The sequence below is a fragment of the Sceloporus undulatus genome, chromosome 2 (assembly GCF_019175285.1).
Source record: "Sceloporus undulatus isolate JIND9_A2432 ecotype Alabama chromosome 2, SceUnd_v1.1, whole genome shotgun sequence".
NCBI classification, from domain to species: domain Eukaryota; kingdom Metazoa; phylum Chordata; class Lepidosauria; order Squamata; family Phrynosomatidae; genus Sceloporus; species Sceloporus undulatus.
Genome location: NC_056523.1, coordinates 179,008,608 through 179,034,083, shown reverse-complemented (window position 1 = coordinate 179,034,083; position 25,476 = coordinate 179,008,608). Strand labels below are relative to the sequence as shown.

At 40.6% G+C, this 25,476-nt stretch overlaps 1 protein-coding gene across 3 annotated transcripts in view; it reads right to left on the bottom strand.

Moving 5' to 3' along the window:
- The window catches only part of DCTN2 (dynactin subunit 2), a 71,220-nt gene that overhangs the window by 31,709 nt on the left and 14,035 nt on the right, over positions 1-25,476 (bottom strand). The window contains exons 3-4 of one of the 3 annotated variants that reach the window (XM_042455697.1): positions 5,238-5,246; positions 325-330 (exon numbers count right to left, since the gene is read on the bottom strand). The exons of 1 other annotated variant lie outside the window; for it this stretch is intronic. In XM_042455697.1, the coding sequence (XP_042311631.1) occupies positions 325-330; positions 5,238-5,246 (15 nt within the window). The remainder of the gene's footprint in view (positions 1-324; positions 331-5,237; positions 5,247-25,476) is intronic. One more of the 3 variants, XM_042455698.1, reaches the window with a different exon arrangement.

The window sequence follows — 25,476 nt, the reverse complement described above, 5'->3', positions numbered from 1 at the left end:
ATGGTCAGAATTCTATCGGAGCTGAGCTGACCCTACCATTATGCAGCTGTGAGAGAGCAGATTTAAAATGAGAGGAAATGTTGGTAAAGTATCAGCCATTTAATTTATTGATATTTTTAAAAAACTGGAGTGGGGAAGAAGAAATTAGGATTGTCTGCCTTGGCAACTAAATGTAGCTGGCCAGCACCAAATATTTGCAGTCATATATGGAAACTTCCCTTCCCCACAACCGCTCCAGAGCAGCTAGATTTGGCAAAGGCAAGAGGTTAGCAGATTCTATTCTCAGCACAAATACCAAAGCAGACTGAAGGTGAGGCTTCTTACCAGCTCCTTGCGTTTCCACCAGAGATGGAAAAATGCAGGGGGGAGGGGGAAGTTAAGAAGGAGGCAGAAGAAGGGAAAAGGGAGAGAGGAAGGGAAGAAAAGACAAAAATTGTATTAGAATGTTGTCACATGCACTACACACCAAAAGTTCAAACATATTTGCTGCACAAGAAAACCCACCTCTGCCAAGTTTGACCCTCTTCCATCCTCTTTTTAAGTCAGTGTCTTTGGTGGGACAACTAGGAAGCCCACAGCAAAGAGGGTTTCTTGAGAAGGGAAACAATGAAGAGATGCTTTCCCTATGTACCATGCAAGGCTGCCAGACTGGTTATTGGGTTAAAAGGACAACAGCAAGATGTTAGCTTAAGCTGCTGTGTGTGCATACGCAGGGTGGTAGGACAGAGGGCATCACAGGCAAGATGTCCAGCATGTTAGTTATGGCAAAGAGCCCAAGTGAGCATTGTAGTTCCCTTCCTTCTCCTTGCCTGGCACTCCAGTTAGGACAGCTGCACTCCCAAGGCTTCAGAAATGCCTCCCATTTCTAGACTACCATGCCAACAGTGGGTAAGGCTTTCAATAATTAATAGGCAAACATGTTTTGCTGCAGTTTCAGATGGCAGCCTGCTACATCAAATGCAAATGGACCAAGACTTCTAAAGAGGTGTCTGGAGGTAATTATGGAAAGCAGGAGTGGGAGGAAGAAATCCAGAGGGAGAATGATCTCCCTTCTCCCTTGAGTGCACTTGGGAAAGGAGTCCTCAGCTCATAAGCTGAAAAGTATGTTCAGTTCTGGAGGGGATGAAAAGCAAACACCAAAGGATCTAAGAAAACTGCAGGAGCATAGTTTAATTGCTCAGTTTCCTCTGCTGCCAACAGATATGCTTGGAAGCTCAGAAGAGCTGATGATGGAATGACACTGCTCAATTCCCACTGTAGTTCAATAGGTCTAAAGCGACAAATACCCCACGCTGGCTTTAATTGGGTCTGCATTTTGGTCTATCTCCTCCAACAGAGAAATAGTACCAGTCTTGCCCACCAACCTTGTGGTTTCTTTACCCTTGACTGCCTTTTTGTTATGAAGGACATCCTAGATACATTTCTTCAGATATGAAGGAAAGGCACTGTGAAACTTGAAAGGAGACACAGAGGCCCTCGCAGAGATGAGATAATGGTTCAAAGCACTAAATCTCTGGAGAGTTCGCATTTATCTATCCATCTGTTTCTCCATCCACCCATCTATCTGCTGGCCTTAATTTGCTTCCAAAGAAAGGAAACTTCTGGTTTCCCTAAATGAGGCCTGTGAGTTTGCTCTGAGAGCATTCTCTCTCCTATTTCCAAGCAGTCAGGCCCCTTTCCAAAAATATGTCCAGTGTATGACAACTCTGGTTGAAAGTCAAACCCGTGAGACAACTGCAGGCTGTGTGAACAAGTCAATGGCCTCAGTATCTAAACGGAAATTATGGAAGAAAGAAGCTTGACTTTATGGGCAAGTGTTGCTTCTTCTGTAACAGAAACTAGTTATATATAGTCTAATTCCTCAAAAGGGCATCATTTCACCTTTTAGTATGTCAGTCCAATGAGATACCGGAATGGTGAGATGGACTGGAAAACACTACCAAAGGCAAAAGCAGGGACCGGGTAATATATGGTCTTCTAGTTGTTGAACCACAACTTCTTTCATCTCTCACAACTGACTAGTGGCCTATCATTTGGAGAGATGCAGCATAACATTTGGAGGAACACACGTTCCCCATCCCTTCAGCTGAAAAAAACAACAACTGCTAAATGTTCCAGGAACTCCAAGCTTCATGCTGCCTTTTCAACAAGCTAACAAGTACAAGGAGTACTCTCCGTTTCTTAATACCCAGAGAACTAAATAACACCTTGAGGTGTACTGTCCATACAGACAGAATACCATGAAAGAGCATAAAGCTTTTGTCATGGCAGTATGAGAATCCATTTATATGAATGAGTCATTCTAACATAATGGAGTCCAGTATCTGGTGCCTTATCTTGCTCCTTCCCCATGGTTGCTGCCTCACTTGTGAACATTTCATCATCTTCTTGGAGAATAAACTGTCAGGCAGGTGACAGGCAGCCGAGAAAGGAAGAGCTCACCAGCAGAGTGCTTTCAACAGAAGGGGCCTAAGGTTTCTCAGGCAACTTTTTTGTGAGGCCCCTTCTTTCTTCAGAGCTAGGCAATGGCAGGGTTAAATTCACTGGTACATCGCAGACTTACTCCTGTGTGTGTGTGTCTGTGTGGTGTGTGTGTCTGTGTGTGTTAAGAGAGGCTCATGGCACTGTGAATGCCCTCGGAGCTCTCTTCATATTTGTAACTTTATTAAATGGTTATTCCTTTTCTAGCTTTTCTATGCAAAGACATTCAAATCCTACTGGGTTCAGCAGAACAGTCTTAAGGAGATTGTTTCATTGAATTTAATGAGCATTCAACTTCCTCTTTGTTCAGGGGCAATGAAGTTGGTATTCATTTTCAGTTGGTACCAATTCGTATTTCCTTACTGGAAATCCCCCTCGGCATCAGCCAAAATGGATAATGTGAGCAAAATCCACAGCATTTTTGCACCTTCTCGACAGCATCAACACTGATACTAGGGTGCTTGGTCTCTGCTTCTTGGCTCTCTTGTTTCAGTCCCACTCAGGAGGAAAGGATGCTATAAATCAAATAATTAAATAGGTATAGTGTAGCCTTCAGCAACTCATTCAATGCAGCAGAATACAGTGGCTGTATATGGCTTCCATGCCTGCAGCAAACTGAGAGACAGCTGAACAGGGCCATTTGACTGAGCACAGACTAGTCTCACGAAGAGAACAAAGGAGAGGTCAATGTCTACCTCCATGACACTGAAGTGAGTGTGAAAGGAGGCCTGTGTGTGTCAGCTAGACACTGAGCTCACAGGTAAAACAGATACAATTAGGCCAAATTTAAACATTTTTTGATTTCATCAGTTCACATTGAGAATTTAAGCCTCTGCTTTGCTTTTCCGTCGAAATCTAGAAAAATGCTCTATTTTGGCCAAATAATGCCCACCTGTTCTTTTTCATTATTTTATATTTATTTTATTTGAGTCCCAACAAAAGCAATGACAAAACTATCTAGTCCTCATTTTTACTTACAAATAAAAATAACATATTTCCCACAGCTGGAAAGCAAACAAACTGAAAGGGAAAGTACCAGCTGTGCCTTCTACCCTCATCACATCCCTCCTACCTTTAAACATCCCTCTACCTGAAAGTACCCAAAGACCTTCCATAATACATTTGCGTGCAATGATCCTCCAGAAAAGCAGGGCTAAGGAAAAGTATCTCAAAATTTAAATGCACCAGAACAATCTTTTATGATGACCATGCCATACAGGTTTGGAAATATAAGCCTTTCACATTTCAAAGATCAGTGCCAATTACTGACATCTTTCAAAATCAGGTGCTTGGGGTTTTTCCCAGCCCTGATTTGATAGAGGAACGCTGGAGGACCACAAAAGCAGATTACAGATCAGATGGTTGACCCCACAAGGGCAATATTCTAATTCAATTTCTGCTCTTCTCTCCCAGTCCCCACTTCCAATTATCTCCTATTGCATATCATGGCAGGCTGTTATATTTTCAACAGGTTTGGTACTTCGAGCAGCTGGCTGCTTAGGCTAAGATGTCCATCCAATTTGTGACATCGATTCCACATTTTTGTAGAATTTCCCACAAACTATGGACAAAGGGTGCTACTCAATGCCATTCTCTCTCCTTTAGGAACTAAAATCTTGACCCAAGTGTAAATATGAAGGTCTTATCTAATTTATTTTTTAAGGAAGCCAGACCTGTTCTTATTTACATGAAATACCTGGCTCAGAAATTTTAGTAGTTTCATGTATAAAATACAATATATAAACTGAATATAAATCCAGTTTTGTAAATTCCAGCACACCATAAGGTGAGAACACGAGTATCTAAATTATACATTACTCTAAATTATGCTCTTAACCAGAAGGGTACTTATGGTGCTACATCCTCATCAAAAATCACAGCTTTATTGGACTATGGCACTAAACTGATCTGTGAGGAATAGGTTTTAGAAAGGGTGCAAGTTTCCAAAATCAACAAGATTTTAAAATCCAACTTGTCAGCTGTTCCACCTCCCCACCACCATCGAGCCATCCTTTCTGACTTGGAAACCTTAACCTACTGTCAGTTTTAGGAGAGCGAGGAATAAGCTTTATGTTCTTTGACAATTCTCAGAAACTTCCACTGCTGGCTAGGTGGAGATATTTGGGAACTGTGGTCCTCAAAAAGTAAATTGCAAGGTCTGGGTATATAACAATAAAGAGGAAGTTCTAACCAGATGGTCAGGTAATCTAAACATTTTATTTAAATGCAGATTCTGAGCCAGGGCTGACTAGTAGTGTATGACAAAATATATATTTGACAGAATATATTTTGTTCAAGAATTTGTCTACTTCCATAAAACTTAACACAAGCTATGTATTTTTCTCCTGTACTTGCCTTAGGAATCATTTTACCCCTGGTAGTAGGAAAATAAATGCTATTTATACCATTATGAAACTTTTTCTTTCCTCTTGAATTATAAGTCTTACGTAAATTAAATTCTCAGCTTTTTAGTGAGAGAGGGAACTTCCACCCAACCCTACAGTCCTTAATTTATTGTTTTCCCCTGTTCTGTGCAACAACCTGATGAAAAGATAACAGGCACAAATGCAAATCTATTAAAATCATCCCTTTATCAATCATATTTAATTTCCCCCCATTGCCCCAAGTATTAAAAACAGGGATTTTAAAATTAATTAATTAAAGAGGAAAGTGCAGATTAACCCACATGCAAACACAAAAATTCTAAAAGCATGCAGAAGGGGAGAAAAAAATAGAAGCATTTTTAATGGTCTTACTTGTGCAAACTAGTGTCCAGGCAAGGTGGTGTGAAAAGTGAGGGGGGAAGAGCATTAGGAAAACTCAGGTAAGTTTAAATGTGCAACAGTTCAATACAAACATAGTTAAAACAGTTATTAGGCAAATTTCCCAAATCTCAATGCATCTTCGGAGTCAGCTGCAAAGGAAAAATCTGTAACAGGAGGTATAGAAATGCCACTGTCAATAGAACTGGATAAGAAACTCTGGGAAGCTTAGTAATGACACAACATTTAAAAAGCAATAGTCAAACACACACAAATGTCTCTGAGATGCAGTTGGTGCCATCATCACAACATACAGCCCCAACAGTAATGCACTATGACACTGTCAAGTCCTATTATAAACAGAGCTAAATTTAGAAAATGGGAGTAGAAAAATCAACATTCATATTGGCATCCTCTACCTTTTGTCTGAAATGGTGCAATCCAATTTATCACCTCAAAACCTCCCACCTCCTTCACCTGTACCTGTTAGCCAAGCCAACTTTTGAAAAGCAAGGGTTCCTTCTAACCACTACCCAGCCATGCTCCTGGATTCGTGCATCCTCCGACCCCAGGACTAAGGAGAATGTACTATTAAATTAGTGTGTCTTTGTGCTCATACACACGCACTCTGTGATTTGGCACAATCACAAAATTTTGAACTAGATGCAGGATTCCACTGTCTGAGATTCTAAGCTGTCATTCCCTCTCTCCAAAACCTCCCCACAATCATCCATGTTCTTAGTCCTTATGCCTGCAAAGAAAGAATTGAAACTACTAAGCAATGCATCAGGATGAGGAGGGAAGCAACAATGAGTGGGATGTACTGTTTTCTCTAATTTAGACAAGATGCAAAATCCAGGCTATTTTGCCACTGAAGTGGAATATATAAAGCCATACCAATGCCCACAACCTAGTCTCTCTTAAACAGGATTCCAACACTTCTAGTGGTGCAACATCTGAAACCTGCCACATAACACAGCATAGATTAACATGCTTTCATGTTGCTGGATTCCTGCTGTTTTAAAATTTCTCTAGTTGAAATGGAACTCTTGCTTCCTCTCACGCGGCTATGGTTTTCCCCTATGAAAGGAGATGCAGCACAGTTCTACCTCTCAGATCTAATCTTCAAACAGATTTACTCCTCAGATTATCTGGGGCACTGCTAGATAATCCATTTTTGCTGTAGGGTTCCCTCTACATTAAATAGGGAGGTGGGAGCTTAGTTTTAAAAAATCTGGTAGACAGATTGTGCTAGCACATGACAATGTGTTTGTTTGTTTGTTTTAAAAATAAGTTTGACACCTAACACAGCTCATTTATGCAAACTACATAGCATCATAGTCCATTCAGACTCCTGCCTATCTATATAACAAAGGGATGAGAAATCTTTGGCTCTCCAGATTTTTTGGATTTCAACCCCAGAAACCCCAGTCAGCGTGGCCAATGTTATGGCAGCTGTAATGCAAAAACCTGGAGGGCCAAAGGTTTCCCATGCAAAATGTAGGAAATAATGGATTGCATGTATCACAATTTGGACTGTCTCTTCATAGGGTTTCCCATTTCCATGTATGGGTGTGAAAGCTGCACAGTGAAGAAAGCTGAGAGGAAGATGATCAGTGCATTTGGATCTCATCCCAAGAGAAAGAGAGGGTATAAATCTAATAAATCAAGAAATAAAAATTTAAAAATATAAAATATGGTGTTGAAGGAGAGATCTGTAGATACCACGAACTGCCAAAAAGACAAATGAATGGGCCCTAAAGCAAATTAGGCCTGAACTCTCACTATATGCCAAGATAACTAAACTAAGGCTATTATACTTTGGGCATATCATGAGAAAATGTGACTCATGAGAAAAGAAGATGATACTTAGTAAAGTGGAAGGCAGTAGGAAAAGAGGAAAACTGCATTACAGGTGGATAATTTATCAAGGAAGACACAGCCCTGAGTTTGTAGGACCTGACCAGGGTTGTTGATAACAGGGTGGCTTGGAAGTCTATCAAAAGGTTGCCATAAGTCAGAATTGACTTGAAAGCAAATAACAACAGCAATATGTCACACACTGGAAAGTGCTGTTGCAGGGCATTCCACCATAGTATGTTCTCTCAGGTAAATGCTTTCCCCTTTATTGTTGGGCACTCAGGGTTGATTTATACATGCATGCATATTACTAGATTTCTCTTATTTTGGTGACTCTCTAGTCAAGTGGGCCTAAAGTGATGGCAGGCAACATTAAAACCCTGTCTATGATGCTAGATTTCTGATACTGTTCTTATTTAAGCAAGTCACAAATCAGCACTTTGGCCCCTGAATGATGAACGTACAGGTGTGAAATTGCCTTAAAGCACACAATAAATACAAGCAACTCCTTTATACACACATTCCTATTTGGTGGCACACTTACATCAGTGGCTGCTCCAGAATTCATGCAATGCTGATATTGCACCCTGAAGCACCTGAATGCAGTGCCCAAACTACAGCAGAAGGATGCAAATACTTCAGTTGTCACTGATTCAAGCTGTCATCTGTAGGAATCAGTTTACAGCTAAAACAGCAGCTCAGTCCATGTTGAGGCCAACAGAACTACCAAAGATTCCATTTCGGGTGGAAAGGAAAAAATGGTCCAAAACACACTGCACAAATAATCCAGTTTGACTGCCCTGACTCAATGCTAGGGAATTCTGGGAACTGTAGTTTTGTGAGACATTTAGCCTTCTCTGTCAGAGAGCTCTGTTGCCACAATAAACTACAACTCCCAGATTTCTCTAGCACTGAGCCTAAGCAGTTAAAGCAACCTCAAACTGGATTATTTCTGCAGTGTGTTCTGGACCATTATTTCCTCTATGGCCTAGGATGGGCAAACAACAGACTAGGACTTAGTGGGAGGTTGTGTAGTTTGCAGTACATCACAAAAGATAAGTGTCTCTTTAATTGTCTAGCAACAGCAACAAGTAAAGAGCTTTCTGTCCTCTAAAATGGGGGGAAGGCACTTAGGGAAAACTGGAGTGTATTTTTATCTGGAAAGCATTCAAGGATTATCGGAAATTGTGGGATCACATTTCATTTTATTAGAACAGTAACAAGGCAGAGAGCTTGGTTCAGATGGATTAGACCCAGTTTCCCCAGTTTGCATAGCCATTCTTGGAGCAGATGAGAGATGAGGGAGCATGCTCCATCATGCTTTCTCATTCCCAATAAGCCACAATTCTGTAGAATGCTGGGTTATTGTTATGTGTAAACTGAACTCTTAGTGACCTAGATGGTCCAAGGGTCTGACTCAGCATAAGGCAACTCCCCATGTTCCTAACAAATAATAAAAACAGCAGTATTCAAAACATAATCTCAGAAAATTCACACCACTTCAGCAGTTCATTAAAAAGCCTATCTTTTGAGCCCACCTGGGAAAATCTGCCTCATCAAATAGAAATCAGTAACCACATTGGAGCATTTCTTAACACCACTGTATTTTTGAGTTGTTTATCTTTTAAATTAGCCTTGCATTCATATTGTGAAACAAACATTGCTTATTTATTTATAGTATTTATCAGCCACCCTATAATAAAGTACCCAGGGCTCCCAGAAAACAATACTATTTAAAACCCACTGACAAAACAAATATGTCAGAGAGTATGAAATCAGCTTAAACCTGACTAAAAAGCCTGGGAAATAAACAGACTCAAGGTGGACATGCTCAAAATCTGCTCCCCACAACCTCCCTGCAGGAAGGAAAACAGAATGTCAGGTTAGAATAAAACATATGTAACACTGTTGTTTTTCCATAGAGGAAGTCATGTGCATTCCGAAATCATACAATCTAGAGTAAACTTTCCCCACAAGGTCTAAAAACCGGTGGCACACCTTCCATACTTTTAGACTACAATTCCCATAAACCCCTGCCAGTATGGCCAATAGTCAGGCTTATGAAAACAGATCCATTGTATGTCTAAAAATGTAAAGATATACAACTGAATAGTAAACTCAGAATATCCTCATTACTATGTACGGATGCAAGAGCTGGATAGTGAAGAAAGTGGATAGGAAGAAACTCAACTCATTTGAGATGTGGTGCTGGAGAAGAGGGCTGAAGATCCCATGGACAGCCAAAAAGACATACAAATGGATCCAGGAACAGATCAAGCCTGAAATAACCCTAGAAACCAAGATTATCAAACTGAGGCTGCCATACTCCAGCCACATCATGGGAAGTCATGACTCATTAGAAAAGACAATAATGCTAGAAAAGGTAGAGGGCAGCAGCAAGAGAGGAATATTGCATACCAGATGGACAGACTCGGCCAGGAAGCTCACAGTCTTGAATCTGTAGGACCTGAGCAGAGAGGCTGAGAATAGGGAGTCTTGGAGATGTCTCATTTACAGGGTTGCCATGAGTCGGGGACGACTGAAAGGTAACTAACAACAATATTGTCCTCTGTTAATGTATAGTTTTTCCTTCAATCAGATCAAGAATTTCATCTGACAAGGTAAACTGATTTTAGAATAAGTGGAACATGACTATCAACTGAGGAAGGTTCACAGCTCTGTGGCAGGGCATGGAGTTTACTTGCAGAAGGCCCCAGTTTCAATGCTTGGTACGTTCAGCTCGTATCTGCTCTAAGACTCTTGAGAGAAACTGACTGTATTCACCATGGTAAAACTGTAAACGGGGTAAGAAATGAATTCAAGAACCACATTCAGTAATTAGGATATAAAACAAGCAGAATAGAGCACAGACACACATTCTTGCCTTCAGAGGAGCAGAATGTGGAATATCCCATAAACACTTTTGTTTTGTACTCTGGCAGCTCCTATATCAAGGCATCGATACACAAACTGTACTCATTATATGCAAGTTGGCTGCAACTCTTTCTCCTCATATATCTCTTAGTGACAGACAACCTGCTTGCCCCAGGGTTACCTGTTTCTATTAGCAGCAGAAACACATTTCCCTTAAGGCTACCCAACACTTATATTTATAATTCCATTCAATATAATATAGCACAGTGCATTCATGCCTGAAAATAAACCTTAGACTGGTTTCGTACTAGCAATTGGGTCCTACCACAATAACACTGCTGGGTTTACTGAAGGCAACATTTGCCAGCAAGATGGGAAAAGTCGCCTATTATGCAATTGTTATGCATTTTCCCCTATTTCTTCAACTACCTCTCTGGAAACCAAAAATAATAATGAGCACCAATAGCTTCAGTACCCAAATGGCTCAAAAGTATCAGGTTCTAATCATCACCACAGAAGATTGGTCATGAAAATACTGATAAGCATGTCTTGGCAGCTAGTGGCACTCCTCTGTAAAAGAGAATAATTAAGGTAATATAAGGGCCTGTACAGACAGGCCAAAATAAAGCTGCTTCGGGTCACTTTGAAGGTATGCTGTTTAAATGATACACACATCTTAAGCATACCTCCAAGGTGTCCTGAAGCAGCTTTATTTTGGCCTGTCTGTATGGGCCCATAAGATACTGATTTAACACAGAGGATAATACTATCATTGGAAGGGTCTGGAAATATGCCTTTCTGAGGGAGGAGCAACTTTTAGAATTCCTCAGCCAGCAAGATTAGGCTGGCTGAGGGATTCTGGAAGCTGTAGTTTAAAAAAGTAACTTTTTGGAGCTCCGATCAGTGTAATGATGGGCATATATTCCTCCATAGTCTCCAAGGTTACCAATCTAGGGCCTGTTACAGACAGCCAAAATAAAGCTGCTTCGAGTCACAGTGGAGGTATGGTGTTTCAATGATGCATGCATCCTAAGAGTCCAGAAGTCTCACCAAAGCCATGCTCCAGCCCCAAGGACTGGAGCGTGGCTTTGGTGCGGCTTCTGGACTCTTAGGACGCATGCATCATTGAAACACCATACCTCCACTGTGACTTGAAGCAGCTTTATTTTGGCTGTCTGTAACAGGCCTAGGTTACCAAGGAGGTCACACCATACACTATGGTGGGGAGCATAAGCAGCAGTGTGCTGTTATGTCTTACCTTTGAAGAGGCATCTGACTGGCAAGAATGATGGATTAGGTGGGACTCTCGTCTGATCCAGCACCGCACTTCTAATTTTCTTGTATAATAATGCACCTTGTTAATCACTCAAGAAGCAGAGTTGATTTAAATCAATTTTTATTCACTGAAAGTGGAGAAAATTGAGCTGAAGTGTGACATGGAGATGATTCCCACTTATTAAAGGGACATTTAGTTTTTAAACTACTCAAGTCTGATATTAATTGGGCTTTGTTTGTCCTCAAGCTGACACCACAAGTTTCAGGAAGCCCAATTGCTACTATCTCTTTTGTAAAATTGGCTTATAAAATTAATTTTCTAGGCTGCATAATGTGACTGAATAAATCTCAGCTTGTGTGAAGAGTTGAAGGAGGATAATTTGTTTTTTTTTAAAACTGAGAATCCTGGCTTTGCATAAATGATGAAAGGGAAAATTAATGGACTGCTTTTGTTGATATATATATATATATAAGCTTCCTGCAAAAGTAATATTATCGAAGGAGTTAGCCAAACATTTCATCGGGAAACAACCGCAGAGGCTGTAAATAACCCCAACTTGACTTTTCTGCCAGAGGTCTAGGTTTCAAGTATACCCTATTTTTCCCACCTAGATGCGAACACCATGCCTCTTTCCTACATTTATGCTATGTCTTGTGTTTATCTCCATAAATATATAATAAGGTTAACAACTTTTGTCTCTAGGTTGTAAGCATTATGTTCAACCCATATCTTTTTAGCAGGATTGTTATGTCCCCTTGAGGAATCCCAGTGACAACTCAGAGGTCCTTGAGACAAGCACCTCAAAGGAAAAGCCTGTTGCAAGGAACTTTTCATGGAAAATCCAGATGGATATTTTTTTCAGTGCTCTAAATATAGAAACAATACTATTGATTCGTAAAGCAATTTCTTGTTATGTGCCTTCAAGTCATTTCTGACTTATGGTAACCCTAAAGCAGCCCTTTCCGGGCATTCTGGTTAAAAAAAATTTTGTCTGTGTATATTACGTTTCCCTTCAAGGCTGAGAGAGTGAAATTTGTCACAGGTCACCCACTGGGTTTTCAAGTGAGTGGGGATTCATACCTGTCTCCGAAGCCATGGTCCAATGCACTATACCACACTGGCTTTCTAAATCTTCTCCCTCCTCATAGGTGTGGTTACAGACCACCCATTTGGGCGGTCTGCACCCGCCCCTTTCCCCGTGTATTGGGGCCTCAGCCCCGATCCGCCGCTTTCCAGGCGCGGGGAAGCGGCAAAAGGTCGCTTCCCGCAGCCTGGAAAGGGGTGGTGTCCTTGGGGCTTCAGCCCCAAGGCACACCCACAGCAACAGGAGAGGGCCACTTGGCCCTTTTCTCCCTTTGCACCGCTGGGCGCAGCCGTGTGAAGGCTGCGCCCAGGGCGCAAACCAGGAAGGAGCTCCAAAACGGATATTCCTTCCTGCTCCACACTAAGGGCGCGCTAAGCGCCCTGGCACGGAGCGACGACTCAGTCCACGCCGCCCTGTATAGAGACGGCGCAGTGTGGACGTCGTCAGTGGCGGGCCCATGTGACACGCACCCATTTTGTGCATGCAGAGCGTGCACTAGGTTATGGGGGTGCGAAGAACCGCCCCTTCCTAACCCTAGTGCGCGCTCCGCGCGTACTATATAGCCCCATCTTGTAACAGGCTAGGAACAAAAACTGAAACTGGAGAATTATATTTTAAGCAATCTAAGGCCCCATATTGGGAAAAAGCCAGCATATAAATCAAATAAATAAAATTAAGATAGAACTTAATCCAGTTCAGGTATTCTCTCAACAGGGAATAGCAACCATGTTAGGGTACACATGCTTCACCCTCTGATATGCCCACCCTCTCCTTCACTGATTTGACTGTGTTGAGTGGAGAATTTCAAAGGGGATTGCAACACATAATCATGGAACATGAACTGATTTTGTGGGATCCAAAACCTTCATATAAACATAGGGTGCCAGTTTGTTTTCTGCTGCTCCAGAGACTAGGACCCGGAACAATGGATGCAAGCTCCAGAAAAAGAGATTCCACCTCAACATTAGGAGAAACATCCTGACAGTAAGGGCTGTTCGACAGTGGAACACACTCCCTTGGAGTGTAGTGGTGTCTCCTTCCTTAGAGGTCTTTAAACAGAGGCTGGATTGCCATCTGTCAGGGATGCTTTGATTGTGATTTCCTTCATGGAGGGGGTTGGACAGGATGGCCCTTGTGGTCTCTTCCAACTCTATGATTCTATGATCCTTCTTAAAATGAGAAACCTGGGGGAGACTGGATAAATATCAGAATGCTGGGGGAAGGGTCAATGGAAGTGGATGCTGCCAATTCATATCTAAAAAAGATAGTATTCACTACTAGTCTCATAGCTGTGACCCACAGGAAGCAATAAAGTGGGCAAAGCCTGCAAGCAGGAAGCTTTTAATTAATTTTGCTGATTTGGGCTTACTTATGGGTCAACATTATTGAAAACATTTAACCATGGAGAAGTTCACTGTAGGATATCATAGCACTGTATAAAGCTTAGGAGAAAAGTCCTGCTTACTGGTAAGTGGATGTGCCAAACCCCACCAGAGCAGTTCTTTATGTGCCAGTTATTTATTGCACACCTAAATGTATAATAAATGTTATTTATTACACATCAAAATGCCAATCTGAACCTCATATTCTTTTTCTCTAGGGAAAAATGTATGCCAAAATTCTGAATTTTACAAATCCTTCCACAGACCTTTTTCCATGAAGAAAAGAACATCTGTGTATCTCTTGAATTTCTGACAAAATACTGACATTTTGTATTTTTACCTAACATTTTTTTCTACAAGAAATCCTATGTCAATACTATGGAGAACAAAATATCACATCCAAGGAAAACGTCACTGAAAGACAGAAAGACATAGCTGGAAACATTTATTTAATTTATTACATTCATTAATTTAAGACATGATGGTGTAATGGCTTGAGCATAGGACAAAAATAAACAACTGAGCACTAAAGTTAGAATTGTTCAATCCATTGTATTCCCCATCACCCTGTACAGATGTGAGAGCTGGGCAACAAAGAAAGCGGATAAAAAGAAAATCAACTCATTTGAGATGTGGTGATGGAGAAGACTGTTGAGAATACCATGGACAGCCCTGGAGACCAGAGATCGAATCCCCGCTTAGCCACAGAAATCCATGGGGTGGCCTTGGGCAAGTCACAATCTCTCAGCTCAGAGGATGGCAGTGGCAAATCCCCTATGAAGAAAACAGCCTCATGAAAACCTCATGATGTGTTTGCCTTAGGAATGACTTGTCGCAAATGGCTTAAAGGCAAACAACAACAAACTACACAATGTATTCATAAGTATAGCAAGCTGCAGAGGCTGCATTAATTTCCTTAGTTGTAAGAATCCAGCCAGTCACACAAACATAACAGTATTTAGACTTAAACCCAGTTGTTAGTCCCAAGTAGAAAAGACCCACTGAAGCAAACAGAACTTGGCAAGTTAACACTTGTGTCTGTGTCGCTGTTCAGTGAGATCAACCGAGGTAGTAGTAAAAACTGGACATTACTAGGTCCAGTTAGAGCAGAAACACTGGTTCCATGAAAACTTGGCAAGTCAATATCTAAATCCCATTGATTTGATATCTCTGCTCTTGTTTGTATTAGCATTAGGACTCTGGTCTAAAACTTAAATATTATAAAATGTTTCAAATTTCTCATTGCATTATAGCATATGAGTAAACTTATAAGGTACCTACATATCCGTCTATGTGTTGCTTTAGAAAGGTATTACATCTGGTGTAGTCTTCCACAGAAGCAGAAAAGACAAGAGACAAAGGAGGCATTAGGGAGCAATGTGAATGCAGATAAAACGTGATTCTCTAGAACAAAGCATTCAAAGATCAGAGCTTAGACCTTAAGTTCACCTTGACTCTTGGAGACCCTGTGTATGAGACATCTCCAAGCCCAACTATCTTCCATTGCTCTGCTTGAGTCTTTTAGATTCAAGCCATGACCTCCCTAATTGAGTCTATCTATCTGGTGTGGGCTCTTCCTCTCTTTCTGCCTACCTAGCTTTACTGAATTATTAATAGCATTATGGCTTCCAGGGAAAGTTCAGGTTTGATCTACTCTAGGATTCCCCCCCCCCCCATTTTTTGGCTGTCCATGGTATTCTCAGCACTTTTCTCCAGCACTACATCTCAAATGAGTTGATCTTCTTTTTATCTGTTTTCTTCACTGTCTGGCTCTAATAACCATACATGGTGATGGGAAATACAATGGATTGGGCAATTCTAACTTTAGTGTTCAGCTATATATCTTTATTCTTTAGGATTTTGTCTAGTTCTTACATCAGTGTGCTTCCCACTCCTAATCTTATTTCTTGACTGCAGTCTCTATTCTGATCAAAGTTTAAACCAAGATACAGGGGATCTTTAACTGTTTTGTTTTCCTCATGGTCTAGATTGAATTTATATATGTAGATCCTCTGTGGTCATTATTTTTTGTTTTCTTTATGTTCAGGAACAAGCCTGTCTTTACATTTTCTTCCTTGAACTTACAACAACAACAAAACCTTTTCAAATTCTGTATTCTAAAAAACTCAACAGTAAATAAAGATACACTCTCCTTTAATCATTTGCACTTAAATCTTCTCTCCGCACTCCCAATGTCATTTTTAGTCAGAGATAGAAAGAGGAAGAGTCTTCCTGATTTGTCACGTTTCATTATAGCAAACTCAATGAATGCGAATGTGACAGAGCAATTCAGTCATTTTTAAAAGTCACTATGTATGGCTTTTGCCAACATATTTAGGACAAAATTCAGTTTTAATATTTATTGTTAAATAAGACTAGAGAGAAATTCAATATATTTATGTTGTTGTTTATATGACATCACTTTACTATTCCACTGTATTTAATGGGACTTGAGCATCCATGGTTTTTGGTATCCATGGGGGTACTGGAACCAAACCTCAAGGGATACCAAAGGTGTAGTGGTGGACTAAATACCATTGTATTTAGATGTGGTTTTGCCCATCCCTTCTTCTGAAATGTAGCCAACAGCACCTGGTATTGAGTGGTAGTCTCCCATCCAAAAACTAACCAGGGCTGACCCTGCTTAGATTCCAAGAGCAGGAACTGGTGCCTTTAAGGTTTTTAGGTCCTCTAGTTTTAAAAGCTTTAGCTTCAACAAACAAAGAGAAGAGGCTACTAATTACTGCCAAATGCCTGTCAAAAAGCCATCTCCTCCCTATTCAAACCCCTAGCTTCAAAGATTTCACATTACCAGCCTGCCTATTTGTGCATGGTTATTCAGTCCTGACTCCTGGGGTGGAAAATAAAGATTTTGCACACCATTTCAAAGAAGCACTGACCTACTTTCACAGAGCAACTGAACCATTTATATGATTGACGAAACCTTCATGCCATCTCCAATCCAAGAATGTTGCAAGCTCCCAATTTTTCATCTGGACATCTTTAGTGGCAGCCTCTTTAAATCTATGGCTATAACAACATTTCTTCTGTTTCAAGAGCAGTCTTCTTTCTCTCCCACCGCACAGATGTTTTGAGCATTTCCAGAGCTTTTAAACAAGGAAGTGGAATCCAGTTTCTCTCATTTGTTTTCATGGCAAGTAATGACAGGTTAGAACTGTAAGGTCACCAATTTTGAGTCATATAGGCAACTCTATCTGCTGGAATTTAAGCAAGCAGGCCTCAGCTGTGTCAGACAAGTGAAGCAGAGGAGCCCAACCCTTGATGTCACCAGTCAGAGCAGAGCTGGCCCACTGTGCTTTGCTGAGGCAGAGCAGCAAATGGCACTCCTACCCAGGTGAAAGTTTGTTGTTGCTGTTGTTGTTAACTGCCTTTGAGCCAATCTCACCCCACAGTGACCTTGTGGATGGGACATCTCCAAGACTCTCTGTCTTCCACTGCTCTGCTTAGTTCCTGTAACTGCATACCTGTGGCTGCCTTAATAGAGTCTATCCATCTAGCATGCAACCTTCCACTCTTTCTACTTCCCTCCACCTTTTCTAGCATTATTGTTTTTTCCAGTGAGTCCATGCTTCCACGTGATGTGGCCAAAGTATGACAGTCTCAGTTTAGTCATCTTGGCTTCCAGAGAGGATTCCAGCTTGATCTGTTCCAGGACCTACTTGTCTTCTTGCCTGTCCACAGTATCCTCAGCACTTTACTCCAGCACGATATCTCAAATGCATTGATTTTCTTCCTACCTGCTTTCTTCACTCTCCAGCTCTCAAATCTATACACAGTAATAGGGAATAGAACGACTTGTATGATTCTAATACTCAATTGTATCCCTTTATTTTTAAGGATCTTTTCTAGTTATTTCATAGCTGCCTTCCCCATTTTGAGTCTTCTGATTTCTTGAGTGCATTCCCTGTTCTGATCAATGTTTGATCCCAGGTTTGAGAACTCTTTCACCATTTCTATTTCCTCATTACCTGGGTTTGAATTTGTGTAGATTATCCGTGGTTATTATTTTTATTTTCTTTATGTTCAACAGTAAGCTTCCTTTTGCACTTTGCACAGGTGAAAGTACATAGCCCCTAAAACCTGCTAGACTCTTTTGGTACATGAGGTAACCCCCCCCCCCATACCTCTTTCATACTAAAAAAAACAGAACTATAATAACAAAGTAAATGTGTTGGATTATGACTCTGGAGACCAGGGTTCAATTCCCAGCTTGGCCATGAAACCCACTGGGTGACATCTGGCATGTCACATGCTCTCAGCCTCAGGGGAAAATAATGGCAAAGCTCCTCTGAACAAATCTTTCCAAGAAAACAGCATGATAGGTTTGCCTCAGGGTGCCATAAATGGAACCTAACCGACTTGAAGGTACACAACAACAAACAACAAACCTATCATGTTAAGATGTAGACTAAGCCCAAATGTGTTTTGCAGTTGTTGAAAAACATTCAAAACATATAGCCCACACTTGTGGCTTAAAGCAAAACAGTCCAGGCATAGGTTTACTGTTTCATTTGTTGTTTATTAAGGCCAAATTGGATGCAAAAGTAACAGACACTTTCCTAAATCTGGGTCTTTACAAATAATATATAAAAAGAAGTAGGTGAAGGTAGATCATTTTCAGAGTGGAGCATGCAAACAGGTCAGGGGAACTGACTCTTTCCCCTACTCCTCTTATCTCATCATAACACTTCTCTCATCAGCTGAACACCAACATTAAATTCAAATTCATTTAAGAGAGAAGGTCCGATGTACTGTTGTACAGTTGTACAACTGAACATGGGACTTTCTCTCTTAACTGAATTTGAATTTGATATCAGTTGGTCCTCTACAGACACAGATTATTTATCCATAGATTCAATCATCCATGCCTTGAATTTTTTTTAGAAAAATATATAAATTGCAAAAGGCAAACCTTGATTTTGCCATTTTATATAAGAGACACCGTTTTACTATACCACTGTGTTTAATGAGACTTGATCATCCACAGATTTTGGTATCCATGGAGAAAGGTGGAACCAAACCCCAGTGGGTACCAAGGGCCCACTGTATAAGCAGGCTTCAGATCTGCTAATTTGATTGCCCACAGATCACCACTCCCCATATCATTCAATAGCAGGGACATGAACGTGCACATGTGCGTTCACATTGCCTCCAGCAAATAATATGGGGCATCATTGTCCATGTATTTTGGCATCCACAGAGGGTCCTGGAATCAAACTCCTGCTGATACGGAGGATCCACTATACAATTAAATAAAGGGTAGGCTCAGAAAGGAGTCAGATCCACCAGTGGTACCCATTTTTCTATTTTGAAAAATGGATCACCAGACACACTCGTTCTTTTGTGTGATTATAACAGATCCAGATTCACACAAATGGATCTGTTCCTTTCACATCTAACATGGTTCAGAGAAACAAACTTTACACCAGAAGTAAGGAACTTGTGGCCTTCCAGATGTTGGACTTCAAGCCATACGAGCTCTAGCTAGTATGGCAAATAAACAGGGATGCTGGAAATGAAACATTCTTCATGCCTGTTTCAGAGTGTAAATCTGAGAGTAACAATATCTTTCTTTATGGCTCACCTTTACAGGCACTTTATCTCAGTCTGGGTGGTGCTTGTGCAATTCATTTTAAAAATGGCAGACATCTTGTCTTTGGGTGTTTTTTTTTAACATGAAGCAACTATTTATTATTATTTTTTTGTATTTTTCCATGTATTTTTCAAGCCACAAAAATATCTAATAACAGAAAGGCCAATTGGGATGCATCACTATAATCTCTCACTTCTATGACATGGCATCACTTGCTTTTAGAAGAGGGCAAACATGTGCCATTATGGCTATGTCTGTGTGTCCTCCTTTAATCTTTCTCCAATTTTCATTTGCAAAGAAGATGAATGCAGCATAGTTTATCTCTTTACCAAACAAACAAACAAAAAACAACAGAGACATATCCATAAGGGACACATGTAGAACCTCATCCTATTGGACAGAAAAGGATCCATCTTCTAACAATGAGAGACTTGTACACAAACACACACACACACACACACACAAATGTATGCGCACCTCCAAACACACACACCTCTTGCCAGCCCTCAGTTAACTGTCCCTTTTATCAAGCCATCATACTGCTATTAAAGGTGTAAACTACATTCCAATACTGGATTTAAATGATTTCAATCTGTGAAAAGTATATGTCATAATGTTAAAAAAAGACCATGCAAGGGTAATTATAATTATGTAAATTATATATGTTGACTATACCATTTTAATTCACTGCATACAAGATTTGTGGATCTTTTCAATGCAGAATACCAGTACTCTAACCATAAGAAAAAGGTTAATAAATATTTTAAGTGCTTGCTATCAAATGTTAAGGTGCACAAGTGGTGGGATTTTTCCAAATCTACATAAGGGGACTGTTGCCACTACAACCAGGATAATGTTTTATTCAAATCATTTCCCCAAACTCCCTGGTAAAATCTCATGCAATTTCTCTCAGGAATGCAGCCTGCACAGAAGGAACATACATCCTCTGTTCAACCCACAGCATAGCCTTTAAAGGCATACATAAATGCACCAATTTATGGGGTGTCACAGGGAGATGGAAGAACATTCTAAATGGCAGGAACTGAACCATTATTTACAGAGAGTTCAAAGTACCCATGGACAAAACAGTTGGTGGAAAATGCAAAAGAGAAACTACATCCAGCACTTCAATATAAGAAGCTATCATGCCTGAAATCATACATCATCTACATTAACATTCAGGATAAATATTTTGGCAAACTGAACAGCAAATCACTGAATGGTACAGAAACCACATGCTCACAACACTAGAACTCAGAGTCATCTGCTAAAGTGGACCAGCAACAAGATCAAGACACATAAAAGGAACCTTTTTTAAAATGCATGTAAGCATTCATAAATCTAATTTTCTGTTGCTGAACAGCATGAACAAGGCATAATTAAGAGAGAGAATTCACAGCAGCCCCAGGACATGGTAAAAGCCACTGTCTTAAAATGGCTTTTTTCCCAAGGATTAGAGAAATTAACAGAGGAAATAGATTTATTAAGGGATATTGAGCGTAATAACTAAGTGGAAATGCCATGTTCAGGGACAGTGTATTGCTGAACACCAGATGTTAGAGCAAATAGGATCACACTGATGACTTCATGTTCTGCTTTAAAGCTTTCCAGCAACATATGGTCAATCACTGCAGAAAACAGTACTTTGGACCAGATGAATATGAACCTTAGAGCCAGTCCATCTGGTCTAAGATTGCCTGCTTTGATTCAACATGGCTAGATTTGGATATCACAATAAACCAAGATAAAAGGAGGAAGGGAGGGGAGATGGGAAAGGAATGTAGCAGCACCTTTAAGTAACTTCCCCTGAGGCTGAGAGAGTGTGACTTGCCCAAGGTCATCCAGTGGGTTTCATGGCTGAGTTGGGAATTGAACTCTGGACTCCAGAGTCGTCATCCAACAATCTAACCACTTCACTATGCTGCCTCCCTATTCTCAATGTAGTCATTGGAAAAGTAAGCAAATCCAAATTCCCTAACTCAACCTGGAAAGATTTGTTTCGATTTTTGGGTAGGTAAGGAACAGTATGGCTTGTCAGGTCCAGTCAATTCCAATTCAACCCAAATTTCATCCATTACTACCGGTAATATCAAATAAGCTGTTTGTGGAGCTGCAATCCTGAGTATACACAAACCTAAGTAAGAGTTTAACTGACAATCGTATTAGTGGGCAGGTATGTTGATTCTTCACTATCTTGCTACATCTTTAAGAAAAGGAACATTACTGAGTCATGGTATAGCCTTGCTTTCAGCTAAGTGAGCCAAAACCTCAAGTAGCTTGAGTGCCAGTTCTGGAAATAACTGAAAATAGTATCTGAAAAAAGTAAAGAAGAGATGTGCTTGCTTGGGAGAAAACCACTCACCATTTTTATGCAGAAGAAACAAGCCATACTCCAGTATAAGATGCTTTTGCCTTTTCACCTTAGGAAAATGGCAGACTGAAACCAGAAAGCAACATTTACTATACAAGTGTTTCTCTCCTCATGTGTGTGCCTCCTTTTAATTCAGGCTAAGGATGATTAAACAGCTACTGTCAGCACTAGTTATCACATCAGTGTCTTGCTTTCCTGCCCAAAGTGCAAAACACACTGCAGATATAATCCAGTTAGAGTGTTTTAACTGCTGTGGCTCAGTGCTAAGGAACTGGGAAATGTAGTTTATTGTGGCACCAGAGCTCTCTAACAGAGGCTAAATGTCTCACAAAACTATAGTTCCCAAAATTCCCTAGCATTGAGCCAGGGCAGTTAAACTGGATTATTTCTGTAGTGTGTTTTCAACCCAAGGAGGTCAAAAGGGTACACAAGATTATACAGTTTTCTCCTTACCAAATTCTTGTGTGGTAGAGATCCAGTCTGATCTTGGAAACTAAGTAGGATCAACCCTGGTTTGTACTTAAATGGGAGACCACCAATGAATACCAAGTACTATAGGCTACATTGCAGACAAGGGAAGAGGCAAAGCCTCTGAGTATTCCTTGCTGAAGAAAACCCTATGAAATTTAGGGGGTCTTCATAGGTAGGCAAGCAACTGAAGACACATACATGGAGAAAAAATGAAAGACAGTAATGGGCCAAGGCCATACAGTGAATTCCATGGCTATGTGGGGATTTCAACCTGAGCTGTAGCCCAAGTATAGGGAATCCTACAGCCTGTTGGCCATATGTGACGATTGGGATCTATTGGGTTCTTCAAACCCCTAATCCTCTCCCCCCTCTCTTTTTGGCTAAAAGAACTGAATTTTAGTTTAAAAAGTGCATGTTTTGTTCAAAAATGCTATTTTGGAAATGCTAAAAAATGTTCCCCAAAACTGACTGGCAGTGCAGTCCACTGAGGGCCAGGATGGGCCAAAAATGGCCTTGCAAGAGTACCCATTCTTATTCTAGTCCAGTCATTCTAGCTGCTACGTTGTACTGTTACCAATAAGGCTGTGAAAGCAATTTGTTGTTGCCATGTGCCTTCAAGTCGCTGCTGACTTATGGAGACCCTAAGTCCAAGGCAATGCTATCATAGGGTTTTCTTGGCAAGATTTGTTCAGAGGAGGTTTGCCATTACCTTCCCCTGAGATAGCAACCCTGAAATTATATGACCTTTAAAAAAAAAGGTAGTGGAACACCAGAATTTAACAACTGGACAGTTGTTTTAAAACAATTATAAAAATGACAACTTTCAAGACACCAGAGAAAAAGGACACCAATATTACACAAATGGAGAAGAATGTGGGACATACAGTCACACAAATATAGAAGAAAGAAATACTTCAGTATGGGGAGGAAGATAGAAGTCCAATAATTCCACAGAAGGAAAATACAGTCATTTATTCTGGGAACATGAAGTACAATGATCATACAAACCAATCTACAATGCTTTTCTTGATTTACAGATTAGTCCTAAAGTCATGAGGGAGGCAGAAAACCTAACAGAGGACACATTGCTTCCAAATCTCTATTAGCACCAGGGCAGAGAAACAGCTGGAGGGGAAATTGGTTCCAGAGCCGGCATATTTTATCTCCTTTGTTGGAGAAGGGATCCAAGGACTGAAAACCTATACAGTACTTGCCGTTTCCACGCCTGCTACAAGCCTACACAATGGTAAGACCTCCAGGAACAAACCTCCCTGTCTGTCCACAGACCTCCAAAGAAGGTGCATAATAATTTCAGGACTTTTAGGCCGAACTGTGCTCTTATTGGGAATTTTTTCTCATTTAAATTTTTTTTAAACTTTAGTTTTCCTGATTTTCTTTAAAGGAAAAATATATTTTAAATAATATTATGTGTTATGGGGATATGTGATTTCTAATGTAACAGGTTGAGGAAAATCTTGACAATTTATAGACCATACTTTTTATAATTATTTTTGTAATGTTATTTTTCTCCTCCCTGCCTGCTGTCCCCTTCTCCTTATGTGTCATGTCTTATTTAGAGTGTAAGCCTGAGGGCAGGGAACTATCAAATTAATTATTTATAAGCCAACCTGGAAACCTTTGTGGGGTACAAATGCTCAAAGAAAGAAAGAAAGAAAGAATCTCTCTGATCTTGCAAACCAGAGATGGGCAAAGGGGGGGGGGGGGGAGGTAGCACCATTTTTCACATAAAGCCAGAGACTGCACTGTCTGTTATGAAATGCAATATTTTTGGTTTTCATTTCTGGGGTTAGTTTTTCTTGCAGGGAGCATCGTGAAACTACATCAGGGTCAGAGTTTGTGTTTTGGTTTGTGGGGGGGGGGGAGAATCACCTTTGAAAAATATCTGGGTGCTCTGGCAGCTTTCTCAGTCTGCAAAATGGGACCCATTCAGCCCATGAGTCTCATTCAGCCCATGGGCTGCATTTTTCCTGTGGTAAAGCATCACAATATTTTGGCTCTTCATTTTACAGAATTCTAAACAAACAGGTACAGATTCAGACAAGATTATTTCAAGCACTGAGGTCTCTATGTGGTAATGATTTCTTCCTGCTCTGTTCAGACCAAAAGAAGGAGATCACTTATGAAATATCACCATTCACGCAAACCTTCCAATGGTAAATTGTAAGTCTAATTTTCTTACTAATGGAATCCTGCAGTTTCAGTCTGTACATGTTTCAGAAGAAAAGTGACAGGAGTGGAAAGGTTAAAAAGCTAACAGATATCACTCTCTCCTCCTTTGAAACAATCTGCTTTTCACCTTGAAGGCAAACACAATTGGGAATCATTCCATGTTCACTGCCAAATGTGTAATTCTATCCCTAAAGGTGTGTTCCACCATCTGATACTATAGCACAAGACATTTGTTTCTGCAGATGATCCTGGACTACAGCTCATAACATTCCTAGCCAGTAGTTAGTGGTGGGAAATGATAGGAAATGCAATCCAACTATATCTGGAGGTCCATAATCTCCTTAGCTGTATTAGAACACTATACCAAAACTGCCACAAGGACACACAAGAATCTTCAAAAGTCACTACTAAAATATCTCCTTCTGAAGTCTGAAAGCTGAGACTATTTCCCTCCAAGCTTTTTTTGCTGCTTCACATTACACTCAGCCACCAAACAAGCTGTTACATCTCACTACAGCAGCAACAATTTGCCTTTAGAAAGCTCATACTGTAGAAGACAAACAGCTCCACTCACAAAATTGCAGTGTACCTTCTGAAGAGGAAAATTAAACAATGGATGAATTCAGATGATATAGGAAGCCAAGAAACCGTACATCTCTGGGATGGTTCTATATGAGCAGTATGGTGGTGCACATGGTCTACTCAAACCTGGATGCAGCAGGATTAGCAAAACAAAATACTATATGCTCAATTCATTGCAGGGCATGGGCTATCCTGAGGAGTTGGTGATCACTTTGCTCTCCTCATGCTCCCCCTACTGTAACCCCAGTCCCCACCTTTAACCTTTAAAAAAAAACAAGAAGAAACCATAATTAAAGAAGAAGTCATCTGGGAGTCAACATCCTGTTTTCAGAAGGACCTCTCCAGTGCTGAAAACTACTAAGGCTGCCAAAACAGGGTAAAATTCCATTCATGCACCCCCAGAGGTTTGGGGAGGGGAGGCATTTTGCCAACATCGTTTTTTAAAAGTTTGGGAAGCAGTGGTGGGGTCCCTGGAGATCACAGAAACAGTCTTCCAGAGCTGCATATGACTCACTGGATGCATTATCCT